This window comes from Ictidomys tridecemlineatus, chromosome 11 (assembly GCF_052094955.1).
Source record: "Ictidomys tridecemlineatus isolate mIctTri1 chromosome 11, mIctTri1.hap1, whole genome shotgun sequence".
Classification (NCBI taxonomy): domain Eukaryota; kingdom Metazoa; phylum Chordata; class Mammalia; order Rodentia; family Sciuridae; genus Ictidomys; species Ictidomys tridecemlineatus.
In genome coordinates this window covers 123,919,588-123,935,318 of record NC_135487.1, presented here as the reverse complement: position 1 = coordinate 123,935,318, position 15,731 = coordinate 123,919,588, and the positions used below count along the sequence as shown (strand labels likewise).

The following is a 15,731-nucleotide window of genomic DNA, read 5'->3' as shown; positions in this document are numbered from 1 at the left end:
GCAAAGTATCCCTTTTATTATAATTTCTTTTTACACAACCTTTTCAACCTAGATTCAGGTATCTTAACTACCCATCTCTTTCATCAAAGGAGAAGGGTCCTGCACATTACAATAGGCAAAAAAGGCTTTCAGGAAATAAAATATTTTCAATTGATCCATTACAATTTTACAATTTTCTTGAGTACATTGGAAAGTGGGAAAGACAGGAGGAAAAATGGTACTGCAAACAATGAGACTGTAATAATCTTATTTAGGTTGGTAGTATATTTTATGATTTTTTTTCCCTCCAAACAGGTACAAAGGAGGTTCAAGTGCTCTATGTGGATGCTTTCTATACCTAAATAATTTTCTTATTCCCAGTACTCCCAGCCAGTATCTAAACTGTCTGAAACATATTAAGATTGTTCAAAATAACCCTGGGCAATCACAAGCAAGGGAGAAGTACATCTTCTAGAAATACCGAATAGTGACATCTCAATGACATTATCAGAATTTAGAAATGCCAATTCAAGCTGGAGAACATGACGTGGCAAGTTATTAAAAAGGTAACAAAATCAGACTAATAAAGAGTATGAAATACAGATTTTCAAGATTAAAAGAGCTCCTTGGAAAGACAATGAAATAAACAATGGCAGGGGGAGCAGAACATAAATGGGGCTTAGATAGTTTACTTATATAGACTCTTTACTATGCTAGCATTCCTTTCTCAAAAGGAAACATATAAACTCCATGAAAAATATTTTAAAATTTATTGCAAACTGCTACAATAATTTATTGTCAGCAAATGGTAGCTGTGAAAGAGGACTCCCACCCCCAACAAAGGGGAAGGATAGGAGTTTCCAATTGGAACTAACTAGTTGCTTTTTATGGGGAGGGGAGTGTGATACAAAGGAGAACATATTCCCCCATCCCAGAGAAGTGCCTTTCCCCCCCTTAATGCAGTTTGCTTTTGTATAGGTGGCTAAAATATCTGATGACTAACCAGTGCAAGTGAAGTTCATGAAGACAAAGTCTAGGTGTGACAAAGACAAAAGGTAAGTGTGGGATATAGATGCTAGTTAGTGAAACAGTATAAAACGGAACTTTGTTGTAGACCCACTCAATCCATCTTAGTATCTTCAAATCTACTCAACATACCAAATTAAAACTGCAAACCCCTCCCCGTGGGCAGGAAAGCATATTCTGCATCCCTTCTATCTTTTCTGTATCCCTTCTATCCTTATTCCATGTTCTACCCTCACATTGGAGAGATGGCAGATCTGCAACACTCTGAAACAATAGTGCATTTAAGACTATTTACTGTAGGTGTCTCACTCCCTATTCCCTGGCATCCCAACCACCGACACTAGTGGGTGTACAGTAAGCCTCTTTCAGAGATGACATTGTTACCCCCTTTGGAAAAAATAAATCAAAGAGAAAACTGACAAATTTGATAGTTTTAGTGTTTGTGAAAAACAAGCTGTTCCTTATTTTGTTCTCAGCAAAACTTCATTCTTTCCAACAGCCATCACACATTTCTGACAATAAACAAATAAAGAAAGTTTTCAATTCTGGCTTCTGAGGTACATAGGAATTGCCCTTCTAAGACTCTAAAAATCAGTCAAAATAAAATAAGTTTTTAGTCTTTTGAGAGTTACAAGCTTGTACAAAAACGCTCATGTATAGTAATAAGCAATCCACACCCCATGAAAATCTATCTGAAGGGAAGTAGTAATTTCCAGAACTTCAGGTGAAAACCAAAGCCATTATCATATAGCCTAACTTTGTCTACTGAAGTCTTTTCTGAGGTGTTACTAAAAGAGAAACAAATCAGCAGTTTTCTTTGAATTATTTAGGACTCTTACACTTTGTTCTTTCTCTAACAGTGTCTAATAGGGAGCTGCCGCAAACCAATGATAAAGCAAAGCAAAAAAACAAAAATAACAAAAAAAAAAAAACAAACCAAAACAACCAACAGGCAAGAAGGGTGATATATAAAAGGAAATGATAGAGACAAAAGGGAATTCACAAGAAAAAAAAAATTCTCATATCTGTAATTCAGACCTGAACAACCATCCTCATCCCCTCAAAATTTCTTAAATCTCAATGCTCTTAAAATCTCAAGGAGCACACTGGTTACCACAAACCCATTATCCTTCCCTAAGAAGGCTTCCAAAAAAAGCACTAGGCTATTGTAGTGATTTTGTTAGTGCTGAGGACCAGCTTTCTTTAAAGGCCACTGGAGAGCTATGATTTTAGAGGCTGGCTGTGCTTTTCAACCCTATGCCTTGCCTTCAAAGTACCTCTTGTGGAAAGGATCCCATGTCAGAATAATCTAATCTCTCCCAGCCCCACAAAATATAGCAACGAAGACCCTCCCCCCCAAAAAAATCAGACTTTCCATTAATAAATAAGGAATCTCAGGTTCCACAACACAAAAACACACATGTTCAAAGTGCAAATTTCTGCCATTAGCCTGGGACTTTTCTCACTGTCTCACTAATACACAGCCCTATCTTACAGTCAAAAAGACTGTGTAGAGGGCAGCCCCCTCCCTCTTGGGAGCCTGCTTCCAAGCAAATAAGCACCATTAAGAGCCATATGAAGGTTTGGGAGGGGGAATGAGGTGCTGGGATCAAAGAGGAGGGAGGTGGTCCACATGTATCCTTCCTTTCCAAAACCCAGTAGGGAATGGAGAAAGAGGGGTGAGAAACATGTGCTGTTTTAACAGCACATCCTGTTAAGGGGCCCTAAAGTGCCAAGTCAAGCTGCCAGCCTCCAAAGATTAGAATTATATAGTATTTGAGGATAAGTGTGTTGCAGTGGGTAGAAGCCAGAACCATAGGGCAGCAGTGGAAGAGAAGATAGGATTGAAAGGACAGTAGTATACTATTGAGTCAAAAGCTGATCCAGAGCACATCAGAGTTACAGGTTGGAAAGGGGATCTGCCAATTGAGCAGAAGTCTGCTGCTGGCTGGAACTGAGTATGAGGATTAACCCTCACTTTTAGAGCTGCTGCTGCTTTTTGTCTACCTTTCTGTTAAAGGCAACATCAATTTTATAAGAGGGAGAACAGAGGGAGCTCTTGGGATGGGGTTTGTGTGTGCTGTGATCCACAATGGAAAGAGCAGGCCCTTCAGTTATTTTACTAGATTTTAAATGCTTTAAATTTTTTTTTGTCCTTTTTATCTTTTAAATACAAAGTCTGAACTGTCCCAGTGTCCAAAGTCTTCCTTTCCACTAAGGTCCAGTAGAGTCTGAATCTTCAATCAGAACCTCTGTGGTAGCACCGAGAATATCCGAGTTCATGACCAGCCCTTCAGTGCCCCCACTACTGCCACTTCCCACAAAGATCTTTCCATCAGCCATCAGGCTCACCCGTTCTGTCCCACTGCAGTACAACTTTGACATCCCTTCAGCTTCTAGCAGCAGGCACTCTCCAGAAGTTGAATTTCCCAAGGGCTCAGGAAGAAGAGGAAGACCCTGACCATCTGCAGGTTGTGTCAGGGACTCTGGGTTAGTGCCCAGGATATCTGTGCTGGTGATGAGGGCGCCTGCATTGGCAGCCAGAGCTTCTGCAATCAGCACCTCAGGGTGGCTTTTTGCTTTGTGTGCCACTATGCTGTCCTTCTTCTCAAATTTTTTGCCACAGATATTGCAAGAAAACTGGTAGAAGGAGTCTGCATCATGCTTCTTCATGTGCCAATTAAGGGATGCCTTTTGTCGACAAGTAAATCCACAGATCTCACATTGTAATGGCTTCTCGCCAGTGTGAATCATCCTGTGCACTGCCAGATTGTGGGAACTCTTGAAGGCCCGAGCACAATACTCACAGATATAATCCCTTTGATCTTTCTTCCATGCTTGACTGCAGATTCTTTTAAGGAAAATTTTATCACTATCCATTTGCCAACCTAAAGTTGAGTTCACCTTGCTACTTGATAAAATCTTGTTTCAAAAATTACCAGTATGATGTTTGGCATGTCGCAGAAGTTGTTTCTGGAGCCTAAAGAGTCGTCCACAGGAGGGATGGGGACATACATATTTCTTCTTCAGCAAATGCTGGTATTTAATGTGATGCTGCAAATAGCGAGGGTGAGCAAGAACAGTTCCACATCCTTCCATCTCACAACAAACATATTGAATTGGAGGTTTTTTCCTCCTTTTGGGTAAACGTGGACTTTTGTCATCTTTTCGCCTTCTTCCTCTCTTCCTAGGAGGTTCCTCATCTTCCCTAATTTCATTCTCTTCTTCTTTCACCTCCACTTCTACTTCCACTTTAATTTCCTTCTTTTCTTTCTCTTCTTTCACCTTCCCTGATTTTCTCCGTGGCTTTGGGGTTTCCCTTTCTAAGTGAGGTTTGTAGGTCTCATCTCTTGGATCATCTTTAAATGGTATTTCTTCTTCACTGATTAGCATCTCTTCTTCCTCCTCCTCTTCCTCATCACTACTAATGCCACCAGGAGACTGATGTTCTTCTGCAACTTCATAATCAAGCTGATCTGTAATTGGTTCTGACTTGCAGATGAGCTGCAATGACCCAGTCTTGGAGCGAGAACTTCGAGTGTTTTCTGTATCTCGAAGGCGAGAGATAGATGTCCTGCTACTACTGCGCCAGCCCCGGCTAGGTCTAGATGCAGCAACGGAAACTTCCTGAGGAAGAGCAGACTCGTTTTCTTCCTCTTTCTCTTCCTTAGGATCTTTATCAGTTGTTATTTTTTCTGCGCATACGGAGTCGCGGACTCTTCTTGACCTGAACTGGAGACGGGGTCTTCGTGGCCTGGGACTGCGGCCCTGGGGCGTGGAGAGGCCTGGCGCTGGGGCTGCTCCTCCGCCGGCGGGGATACTCGGCCTTCCTCCGGCGGGACACAGCGGCGGCGGCGGCGGCCGCAGCGGCTCGGCCTCGGTCCCGACCTCCCCTCAGCACGCGGCTGCTCGTGGTCCCCGCAGGCGCCGCCGCCGCCACCTCAAGGGGCCGCTGTTGGGGCTCCTCTGGAGCCGCCTTGGCCGCCGCCGCCTCTCCCCCTTCCTGGTCCTGCTGCTCCGGGGGTCTCGGCTCTTCCGTCTCCCCCGGCATCGGGGCTCATCCGTCCCCCACCCCCTCGTTCCAGGCGGTGGAGGCGGAGGCAGCGGCGGCCGCGACTCTGCTCCCCCCGCCCCCCTCGCCTCCCGGAGCGTCCGGCTCACTCTCACCCTGAGCTCCTTTCCCCCTCCCCTCCGCCCGCTAAAAGCCTTAGAGCTATGAGGAAGGTGAAGGCACATCCAGAAGGTGAAGGTACCACTGTTCCTCCCAACTTCCCAGTGGCTCTGCTCCCAGGCTTGTATTACTTCTCAGGGGGTCCAAATTTCAGACCCAAATGATTTTCTTTTTAATCAAGAACTTAGATCGCCTATACCGGGTTCCCAGCCCAGGCTTCTCCTCTGGGCTCATGTTGCCCTTGGGCTTGGCTCCCAATCACTGTGGGTGCATCTGACCTGCCGCCCCGGTTATCCACCTGCCATCCTTCCCAGGTTCTCTGGCGTTACCACTCTCATCTTCCCCTGTGGGCACACCGCCAGCCAAAGAAAGAGAATCCTGCGCTCCTGGGGTGCCACCTGCCGCCCGCTGGCCGCTCCTGCCCACTATCGCCCCCTCGCGGCTGAAGACCAAACTGCAGGTAGGGATTTCCTGACCATCCTCCATCAGGGCCACCAACAAACTGTCATGAGCCCAGACTGCTTGGACGTCTGTGCAGCACAGTGACAGAAGCAGAAATCCCATGGGTGCCTGGTGTGAGCGCTACTCTACAGGAGACAATTGCCTTTGGAGAGCAGCCCCCGTGAAACCTAAATAAGGCAGGAGGGAGTCCTGGAGGAGGAGGCAGGGGGCTGCAGAGGGCAGGAGCAGAACCACCAGGAGGTGAGGGGGCTGCAGGGAAGGGAAGGGAAGGGAGTAGCTGGGAGCCCTGAGGCCAGGTCTCTGCCCCTGACGGAGACTGTAGCAGAGGGGGCTGGAGGAGGCTGAGCCTCCCCTGACCCCCAGTATCCTGAGGAGGTGGAAGGCTGGCCAGGACAACGACCTTGAAATTGATAAAGAGAAAAAGGGCAAATAGAGCTCCTTCTTTCTTTAAAAAAATTGCCAGCTGCATGCCCATCTGATGGGGAGGACAAAGAGGAAGTCACTGAGCCCGTGGCCTGCCTGGCACGTCACAGGTCCATCTTCACACAACCCCAGGGAGTCACACAAGGCTGGGGTCTCAGCACAGGAGATGGAAGCAAGCAGAGATGCTGAGGGATCAATCAACTCCCTCCACAGGCCCTCCCAGGTTTGCTTCAGCATCCACAGGGCTGATGGGAGGTGGTGTGGGGACGATGGGCCTCACCACCAGGAGCTGAGGGGATGGGCTTGGCAGCAAGGCCTGATGGAAGCAGCAGTGTCCACCCAGGGCAGACACAGCTAGGAGGAGGGTGAGTAAGAGGGAGGAGAGCCCAGGCTGCAGTGCACCGAGCTACAGCCAAGCAGCCCTGGGTGAAGGCCAAAACTCAGTGAACAGGCTCCCCCATCTCCCAGGCCTCCCGGGGAGCCAGGAGCAGAACTGGACACAGATGGCACTGGAGCTCAGTCTGGTCCCCAGCACAGTCCAACTGGTGCTGGAGTCCTTCTTCCTCCTGGGAGAGTTTGCTCCCCTGGGACCATCACCTCTATCCTCTGGCCCAGAAGACTGACAGGTGCCCCAAGGCCCCAGGTGCCTGGTGGTGGGCATTTGCCTCTCCCAGAGGCCTCATAAACTGCTGGCACCCAACCTGGACACTTGAGGCCAATGATATGCCTGGTCCTTCATCGTCCAGCCTTGTCCTACAAGAAGGAGAAAGACCTGGGCAGAGGGTCCCTTCTCTGTCCACAGCCCACGCTGTGAGTGTTCAGTGAACCATGCCAGCCCAGCCCTGCCTGTCCAGGGGTGATGAGGGCCTGATCACCGTCCTCTCCTCTTCCTGTCCATCTCTCCTGCTAAGCTTCCCTACTGAAGCCTGTTCCTGAGCCCTTAAGAATTTTTAGGACCATTCTTGTGACTTTGGACACAACGTGACTGTTACAAGAAGACCCACTTGCAAAATGGCACAAGACACTGCAACTGAGGACTGGGGACACAAAGGTGACTTTTGGAAGGACAGAGCATAGAAGAGAAGGGGGTTAAGTCACCCAGGCTGTTTCTCCAGGCCCCGCCCTGTCCACCTCTTGGCCCCGGTCATCTCACCTGGCTCCACTTTCCAAATTTCATTCTCTCACCTCAACTTCTTCGGAAAAATGCCCAGAAAACCCTGAGTGTTCCTTTTTCTCTGAAATGCTGACTGAAGACGGCTGGGTATTTTAATGCAGGTCACAGACACCCCCTGACTGCTCTTCACAGCGAGGACCTCTTGAAGGCTGGGGAGGTGGGTGGGTGGCGGAGGGGGCTCAGCCTGGGACAGCTTTTCAGTGTTCCTGGAAGAAAACCTCAGGCCCCTCCCAGGAGCAGGGCCACCTTGTGGACAGGAGAGGATGAGATGCCTACACTCTGTCCTCAGGGCCCAGGGCACCCATGCTGGTGGCAGGAAGCGCAGGGAGCAGGAAGGGAAGCTGGTGGGTGCTGGGACAGGAGTGGGGAGAATCCTGCTCCAGGAATGGAGCTGGGTCCACCCACAGAGGGAGGGCAAAGACGAGACCTGAGCTAGTGCCCGCCTCGGCTGCACCCAGTGCTGGGGCTTATACTCGTGTCTAATGCAATCCTAGACACGAGTGACTCAGCCACTCTGCCCCACCTGCCTCAGCCACAGAGATGCACCCGTGCATGGCACCCCTGGACCAGGCTGCTGTAATGTTGAGTGAAAGAAGCCAGAGACAGGGACACCACTCTGGGACCAGGGATGCCACTCAGTGGGAGAGCACTAGCCCAGCAAGCTCAAGGCCCTGGGTCCGATCCCCAGCCCCACAAAAAATAATAAATAACACACACCAATCGCACATGTGTGAGTCCCAGACTCTGACAAACCCACACCTTCATGCTTGTGGACGCCACACTGAGGGGTCAAACTGTGGGAAAAACGAGGAAGTGGTTATCTCAGAGGGGAGGGGGAGGCGCTTGTTTGCCGGGGACACAGATTCTCAGAGTGATGTTGCTGTTCCATCTTGTGTCATGTGGTACTTTGGTTGATTTTGCTTTATAATAATTCCTTTGGCCTGTACATTTGTTTTTATGTACTTTTCTGTTGTGTTATTTTCACAATTAAAAATGCTTTAAAAATACTGTTGAGGACTTTTATTTATTTATGTTTCAAGACGTGGTCTCTCTAAGTTGCCCGGGTTGGCCTTGAACTTGCATCCTCTGCTTCAGCCTCTCTTGTAGTTGGGATTACAGGTGCATACCACCACAATCAGCTGTGTTGATAACTTTTGAGCATAAGTGTTTCTAAGATTTTTGTTTTCTTCCTCAGGACTTATCACAGATGTGGGTAACTGGGCACACAGTATGAATATTTTATAGTTCTTGAGTCACATGATACACAATATTGTATCTCACCATTCAGTTTGCATTTCAGTGACTGCTAGTAAGTTAGAACATTTTCCCAGGTGTTTGTCATTTTCTACTTTCTACTATTGGATAGCCAGTCATGTCAGTAAGGTGCCTCCTCAGCATTTCGAAGGAGCAGAAAGATCCATGCAAAGATATCCAGGAAGGCCAGATGTGGTAGCACACACCTGTAATCCCAGAGACCAGGGAGGCTGAGGAAGGAGGATTGCAAATTCAAGGTCAGCCTTAGCAATTCAGCGAAGCCCTAAGCAACTCAGTGAGACCTTGTCTGTAAATAAAATATAAAAGGCTGGGATGTGTCTCAGTGGTTTAAGCATCCCTGGGTCCAGTCCCCCATACCAATAAAACAAAATAAAATAAAAATGAATACAAAACCCAACAACCCAAGGAGGGCCAGGGGTAAGAGAAGGAGGCCGCCAGGCCCGGCTTCTGGAACCTGGGATCTGACCAGCTGGCATCCCTTCCCCCTCTGCAGCCACAGGGCTGTGCCCATCTTTTCTGCTGGGCTCCCTTCATCCTGGGTCAGCTGGAGCAGCAGGAGGGGCCGACTGGAGAGGCAGAGTGAGCTGACTTCACCCCTGCTGCGGGGAGCTGGTCCAGGACCTGCAGACACAGGGTGGGGATGAAGAGCACAGCACTCGGGCTGGGCTGGGGAGGGGGCCTTCAGCTGGAGCAGGAAGGAGGTTGGGGAAGGGGGTTGAGGCGTGCAGAGAGAAGAAAACTGAGCAGACGGGAATTGCAGGGGATGGATGAAACACTGGGCAGGTCTGAAACTATCCTGGAGGGACTGGAAGAGACCAGAAGGGCCTTGAACAGCCAGGAGTTGAGCCTTATCTTCAAAGTCAGCGTTTCCCAAATCTGTGCTGATTCAGAACACTAATTTAGCAGGACCTTGGTGGAGCTTAGGGGTAAAAGGGAAAAGGGACATGGGGCCTCATGGTCATGTGTTGTGAAACACCAGAGCAGAATTCAAGCTGGTGTCTGCTGCATGAGGGACTCTGAGAAACTCAGAAGGAATCTGGTCTGAAGCGTTTCCCAGATATATCAGACCTTTCCCCTGTCCTCTTCTTCTTTTTGGCACCAGGGACTGAACCCAGGGGTGCTTAACCCTGAACCACATCCTCAGCCTTTTTTATGTTTTATTTTGAAACAGGGTCTCACTAAGTTGTTTAGGGCCTCCCTAAATTGCTGAGGGTGGCTTTGAACTTGCTGTCTTCCTGCTTCCGTCTCTAGAGCCCCGTCCTCCTTTTTTAAGATGTATCCCTCAGAACTGATGATCCATGGATTTTGCTGGAAGTTTCTCATGTAGGTAAACTGGACGGCAGTTTGTTGACATGGTGGGTGACGGGAGCTGAGCTATGCCCTGCTCTCCCCTGAGAGCCCTTGCCTTTTCAACTCTCTTCCCCTGTGATCGATGATTAATAATGTGGTCTCATTGAAAGTGAGTCCCAAGGGCTCAGCCACATCTCCATGGGAAATATGAGCTCCTTGCTCCCAGCCCAGACCCTGGCCAGTGGTTCACACACACACACACACACACACACACACACACACACACACACAGAGTTAATGAACTCCTGACTGGGTGCTAGCCAGGGGCAGGTGTTCCAGTGCTCCAGGTCCTGGGACACATCCACAAAGGCAGCCACCAGCTTCCCTGTCCCCGTCGTTCTACAGTGATGAAGGCACCTCACAGTGACCACAGTGCAGAAGGAATGGTGTGGCATTTGAGGAGACAAGGGCTCTTGGAAAGGAGCAGGGGATGCAGTAGGAGGACCAGAATTGGGGGGCTTCAGTTTTACGCTGGGGGATCAGAACTGGCTCCGAGGAGAAGGAGAACTTGAAGAGAAGAAAGGGGGTGAATGAGTGGCCACGCAGACATCCGAGGAACAGCTTTTCAGGTGGAGGATCCCGTCTGGCTGATGGCCCTCAGTGGGGACGTACCCGGTATGTCCAGGAAGAGGAGGATAGTGTGATTGGAACAGATGTGAGCCCAGGAAGAGGGAAGGAAATTCTGAGGTCAGAGAGGAAATGGGAGCCAGAGCAGCTCCATCGTGACCTAGAACCTGGGGTTGCCAGAGGAACAAAGTATATATGAAAATGGATTTTACATTTGGGTGATTTTATGTAAACCACACGTTAGAGAGACCAGAAAGGACTTTTTTTTTTCTCTGTTATGTCTTGTTATACACAAATAAAAGGCAAATCTCTAATCTTTAGAGGTTTAAATTTGACAGTGACTATCTATTTACCTTTGACTTTGTCTCATTTCTTTAAACTTAATAGCTGAGTCCCATCTGAATAAATATTTTAAAATTCTTAATTATTAAAGCAAACTTCCTAGGTGCACTGACAGGCTATATAAAAACCTCACCCCACTAATCCCATCAACACTAAGGTTACTGCAATCAAGTTCATTTTATAAGCATTGATTAAATTTTCCATCACAATACCATTTGTAATCAATGACAGAGAATGAATCATTTCACTTCTAGAAAAATGACACTGAAATTTTCTTTGGAAAATTTTAATAGTGGGATGAAATTTCTAAACATTTAAAAATATATCCTTAAGCAGAACAAAATATCCAGGATGCAATATAAGTAAAAATTATAAGAATGTATCAGTAAACAGGGTACCACCTTGGTCTATAAGTGATATTCTCCACATCAATTTTTAAGTTTCAAAAATACCACTAAGAGGACACTGGTTGAAGTTTATCTCTGACCTATTTCTAAAAAGCCTGGCAGTACACTTATTCTTAAAATTGACTTAAGGTACTTGTGTTTTCAGTAGCATTTAGAACAATTTAGCACTTGGTAGCAATACTCCGATTGGCACACTGCACTAAAACACAACTGTGTAACATTTTGTAAACTCGCTGCAATTTTCAGTAGCTACACACCGTGCAACAGAATTATGATGTTCTCCTAATCCATATGCATGTCTCATATACACAAGTATTAATGGTTGTTTGGAATATTCTTTGCCAACTACAATAGCAGGAGAATCTGCCTGCATTATCTCTATTGGTGTTTGTAAAATGTGAGATGGATCTCTTACTCAAGTTGGTCTCCCCACGCAGCTGTGTTTACAATATCATCACAGTACTTTTCAAACTCTTCTGGAGTATGCGTATTTCCTGAATTAGGATTCGTTAAAAATGGCAAAAAGTCTCCCAGGTGGCTTTGCATATATTCAGCAGTTTGACTTCATAAGGCAGCCACAGTCCCAGCGCAGTCCTGTTCTTTCAGTTGACCCTCAATGGCTCTCTACACACAGTGGCCATCAGAAGGAATCTGTTTGATTTCCAACTCTCCGACTGCTAATATTTGAGCAAGGTTTTCACTTTCTACCTGTCTAGCTCCAGATAAGTTCTCAGTTTCAGCTTCAGCTCTCCTTCCCTCCTGCTCCTTTCCCAATGCAGCTTTCTTCTCCCGTCTCTTCTGTGTTGTCCGAGGCGGCTGATTTCCAAGTACCAAGTTTGAAATATTAACAGCAACAGTATCTATCTTATTCTTCTTGCAGGTCAGTCTCCATTGCTCCAGTTCCTCTTTATGTTTCTGTTCCATTTCTTTTTTCCAACTTAGCAACATCTTCAGTGAGTTGCTTCCTCCTTTTTTTTTTTTTTTTTTTTTTTTTTTTTTGTCATTCATGCCCTGAATTTTGGCTGACCCGCGCCTTTCCCTGGATCCAGATGGCTTCTAAATTGCTACTTCCCATCTCATCACCTTGCAGTTCCTTCTTCTCTTTTCGATGCCTCCTCATCAGCTGCTCCTCCTCCTCAAGCTCTTGGGTCAAGTCTGATTCCCTGAGGACTGGGTTGCCCAGCACAGGTACTGCAGAAAACCTGCAGCAGGAGCCTTGCACCCATCAATCCTCACCCAAGGCACCATTGGTCACCGCTGAGACCCAGCCCTGCCTTGGAGGCGGCACCAGATCCGAGTCCAGCCATTGGAATCTGAGAGGAAGTTTTTATACAGTAGCATGCAGCCAAACAAGATTCCTGCAGAGAGTATATTAGTATCAGAATCATGAATGAATTGGAGGATTTTCCCTGTCTGATAATGTGTAATCTTACTCTGTGTTTCATTTCATTTGTCTTCCCAGAGTTTTCTGTAAATTCAACAACTCAGTTTGCAGAGTTTTAGTCATTCTTTAACATGTTTAAAAATTTAGTTTGTACATTACATTTTGTAAGGGAATTGATGTCAGAAGGAATATTAAGACATCATAATAGGAAAAGAGATCCACTAGGAGAGCTTTGGTTATTAGATTTGGGCTACTTTGATTCATGAAATAATCTTCTGTATTTGTGTAAGATTTGATGAAGGGCGATAGCTGTATGAATGTCTAATCGACTGCAAACATTTTGCATTCCTTTTGTGACCTAACTTACAAATATTCAAAGTTGTTTTTCATCCTGCTTTGCTACTTAAAAACAGCTGCTATAGAAAGACAAATGAACAAGCCACGGATCATTTTGTCAAAAGACAAGTTGCAAAGTAGCACATAAAAAGTGCTTAATCCCATTAATCATTAGAGAAATGCCAAATTAAAATCATAGTGACGTAGTATTATACCATCTCAGAATGACTAACATAAGGAGACTGAAAGTACCAAATGTTGGGAGAGGATTTGGAGGAACCAGAATTTTTGTGCACTGCTGGAGGTAATGTAAAATGAAACAGTTATTTTGGGAAGATGTTTGACAGTTTCTTGTAATTTTAAGCCTACATTTGCCACATGATTTGGCAGTCCCAATCTTAGATATTGACTCAATAATCCCATTCCTAAAGAAATGAAAACCAGGGCTGGGCTTAGGTGAGGCAAGAGAACTACCCAGAGTGCAAAATTTAAGGAGGCCTTCAGTCCAGGGCTGCACTTGCACAACCCTTAGAATAATCACTCATTTAAATTTCTATTCTAGATGCTGACCTGAGAAAACTTTCCACACAAAAGGATGCATGTTCATAGTTGGCTTTCTTTGCAGTTTCCAAAATCTAGAAACAACTCAAATACCTATGAACAGGTGAATGAATGATCCTATGGTGGTACATGCATACAAAGGGAAAACCCAAGAATTCTGAGGATGGGTTTCTCTGCTCCCCCAAAATATCAGACCCTTCCTTGCCTGGGTTCTTCTCTCCTTGACTTCCAAGAAGCTTCTACTCCTGAGTTCACTTCATTCCCAGGAATAGAAGTTTTATCCATATTCCATATTAAAATCCTCTGCTAACATCAGCGCAGCCTCTCAGCCTTTGGGTCCTTAAAGGAAGGGCACAGGTGACAGGGGCAGAGGAGGGGACTGCAGGGTGACATGGGATAAAAATCGCCCCCATCAATTAAATTTGTCTTCTCTAAGCTGTCCTTTCACCCCTTGCCATTAAGTGTAATAACCAAAGGAAAAGTGCTTCTTTTGAGCTTTTAATCTGTTTGGCGATGACCTTTAGAACCTTGTTTAGGGAGACCCAGGGTAAAGAAAAAGTCTCTTAGGGCTGTTACGATGAATGTTCCAGACTTGGCTTTAAAGACCAACTTCCTATATGACCTTCACCAAGCATCTTTCCTATACTGGCCTCACAAAGGTCTCTTTCTAAATTCTCTTCCTAGATATAACTACCTGTTAACTGTTTCATGAGTATTTTCCATAAATATTCTATGAACATTGAGGCACAGAATATGTTTACCCAAGTAGGATCATATTACACATATAGTTACCTAACTTCCATTTTTCACTTAAAAATACACCTATGCATCTTAGCTATCTTTCATTATTGCATTACTTGGTCTACTGGGTCATTTCTGATATTTAGCTATTGTAGAAATCCGTATACAAACAATTTTGACCTACATTATGTCAGTATCCCTAAGGAGATGGTCCTGGACATAGTTTTGCTGGGCCAAGCTTTCAAAGTGTTTTAAATTTGGTAGATATTTTCAAATTGTCAAAGAAGTGTCTTAAATTTGCTTTCTCACCTAGTCAATAACAAGGTGCCTGATTACCTTGTAGGCATTATCCATCCATTTGGGCTGTGCTAATTGGGTGAGAAGGAAAAGGAATTATATTCAGGTTGTTTTTACTTGCATACATGTAATGTATTCATAATGAAGATAAAAGTCTTTTTATATTTACTGACTATTTGAAGTTTTCATCACTTTCTACATTTCCTATGGAATATTACTGTACATGAAAAGGTATTTATGCATCAAAGTCATTAACTATGGTTTGTTTTAATCCATTTTCAGAGAGTATTATTATTTATAACACTTTTCTTTTTCTTACAAATATGTTAGAAGCGGAAACTGCCATGGACATTTTGTTTTGTCTCAGTTCCAGTGTCCCGCCCTGTGCTCACCCTCAGGGCTCCCAGGGCCCAGGCTGAGGTGGGGGACGTGGTGGAGCTTCACTGCGAGGCCCTGAGGGGCTCTCCCCCGATCCTGTACCAGTTTTACCTGGAGGACGTCACCCTGAGGAACAGCTCGGCGCCCTCTGGGGGAGGGGCATCCTTCAACCTCTCCCTGACTGCAGAACATTCTGGAAACTACTCGTGCGAGGCTGACAATGGCCAGGGTGCCCAGCGCAGTGAGGCGGTGGCACTCAGCATCACAGGTGAGTCTCTTATGCCCAGGGCACGGGTGTGAGCCAAAGCTTTCCTCCAGGGACCCTCTGGTCATTCTCACGGGCTTTACCAAGAGGGTGCTTCCCAGGTACACTAAGCTGGCGGCTCTCTATAAACTGATAGATTTCCAAATGCTTCTCCAGCGATGGCACTTGTGGTGGGGGCAGGGACAAAGAGCATCATCGAATTCAGGGTTTACCTGCTGGCTCTTCTCTCACTGGCCACTGTCCATCCTGACCCTCAGCCCTGTCTCAATCATGGCAACGCCCTGCCTCACAAAGCCAGGAGCCATGTCCTGTGCCACACCAACACCCGCTTGGCCTCAGGGATTCTGGGCCTCTAGGCTCGTCCTGTCTCCCAGGCCAGGCACCAGCTTCAGGGCTCAGAGCAGCTGAAGGCCACAAGCCTCTGTCTTGGGCTCACACATGGGGTCTCCTCGTCAGGGCTAACGGAGAGCCAAAGTGGTCCTGTGGCCCCAGGAGTCCCTGGGGGGCTGCTGGGGACGGTGGTCCTGGCTGCTGGCGCTCTGCTCTTCTACCATTGGCTTTCGAGGAAAGCAGGTAAGAAGCTCCTGGCTCAC

The 15,731-nt window shown here is 46.5% G+C and overlaps 1 protein-coding gene and 1 pseudogene across 1 annotated transcript; both read right to left on the bottom strand.

Moving 5' to 3' along the window:
- On the bottom strand, positions 1 to 5,071 carry LOC144368430 (E3 ubiquitin-protein ligase ZFP91-like). The gene is given in 3 exon segments (XM_078027288.1): positions 1 to 3,830; positions 3,945 to 4,707; positions 4,709 to 5,071. Coding segments are annotated over 3 exon segments (1,722 nt in total). The 5' UTR covers positions 5,057 to 5,071; the 3' UTR covers positions 1 to 3,219.
- Positions 5,072 to 11,375: 6,304 nt separating this feature from the next.
- LOC144368744 (deubiquitinase OTUD6B-like) lies at positions 11,376 to 12,517 on the bottom strand (annotated as a pseudogene).
- Positions 12,518 to 15,731: the final 3,214 nt, after the last annotated feature.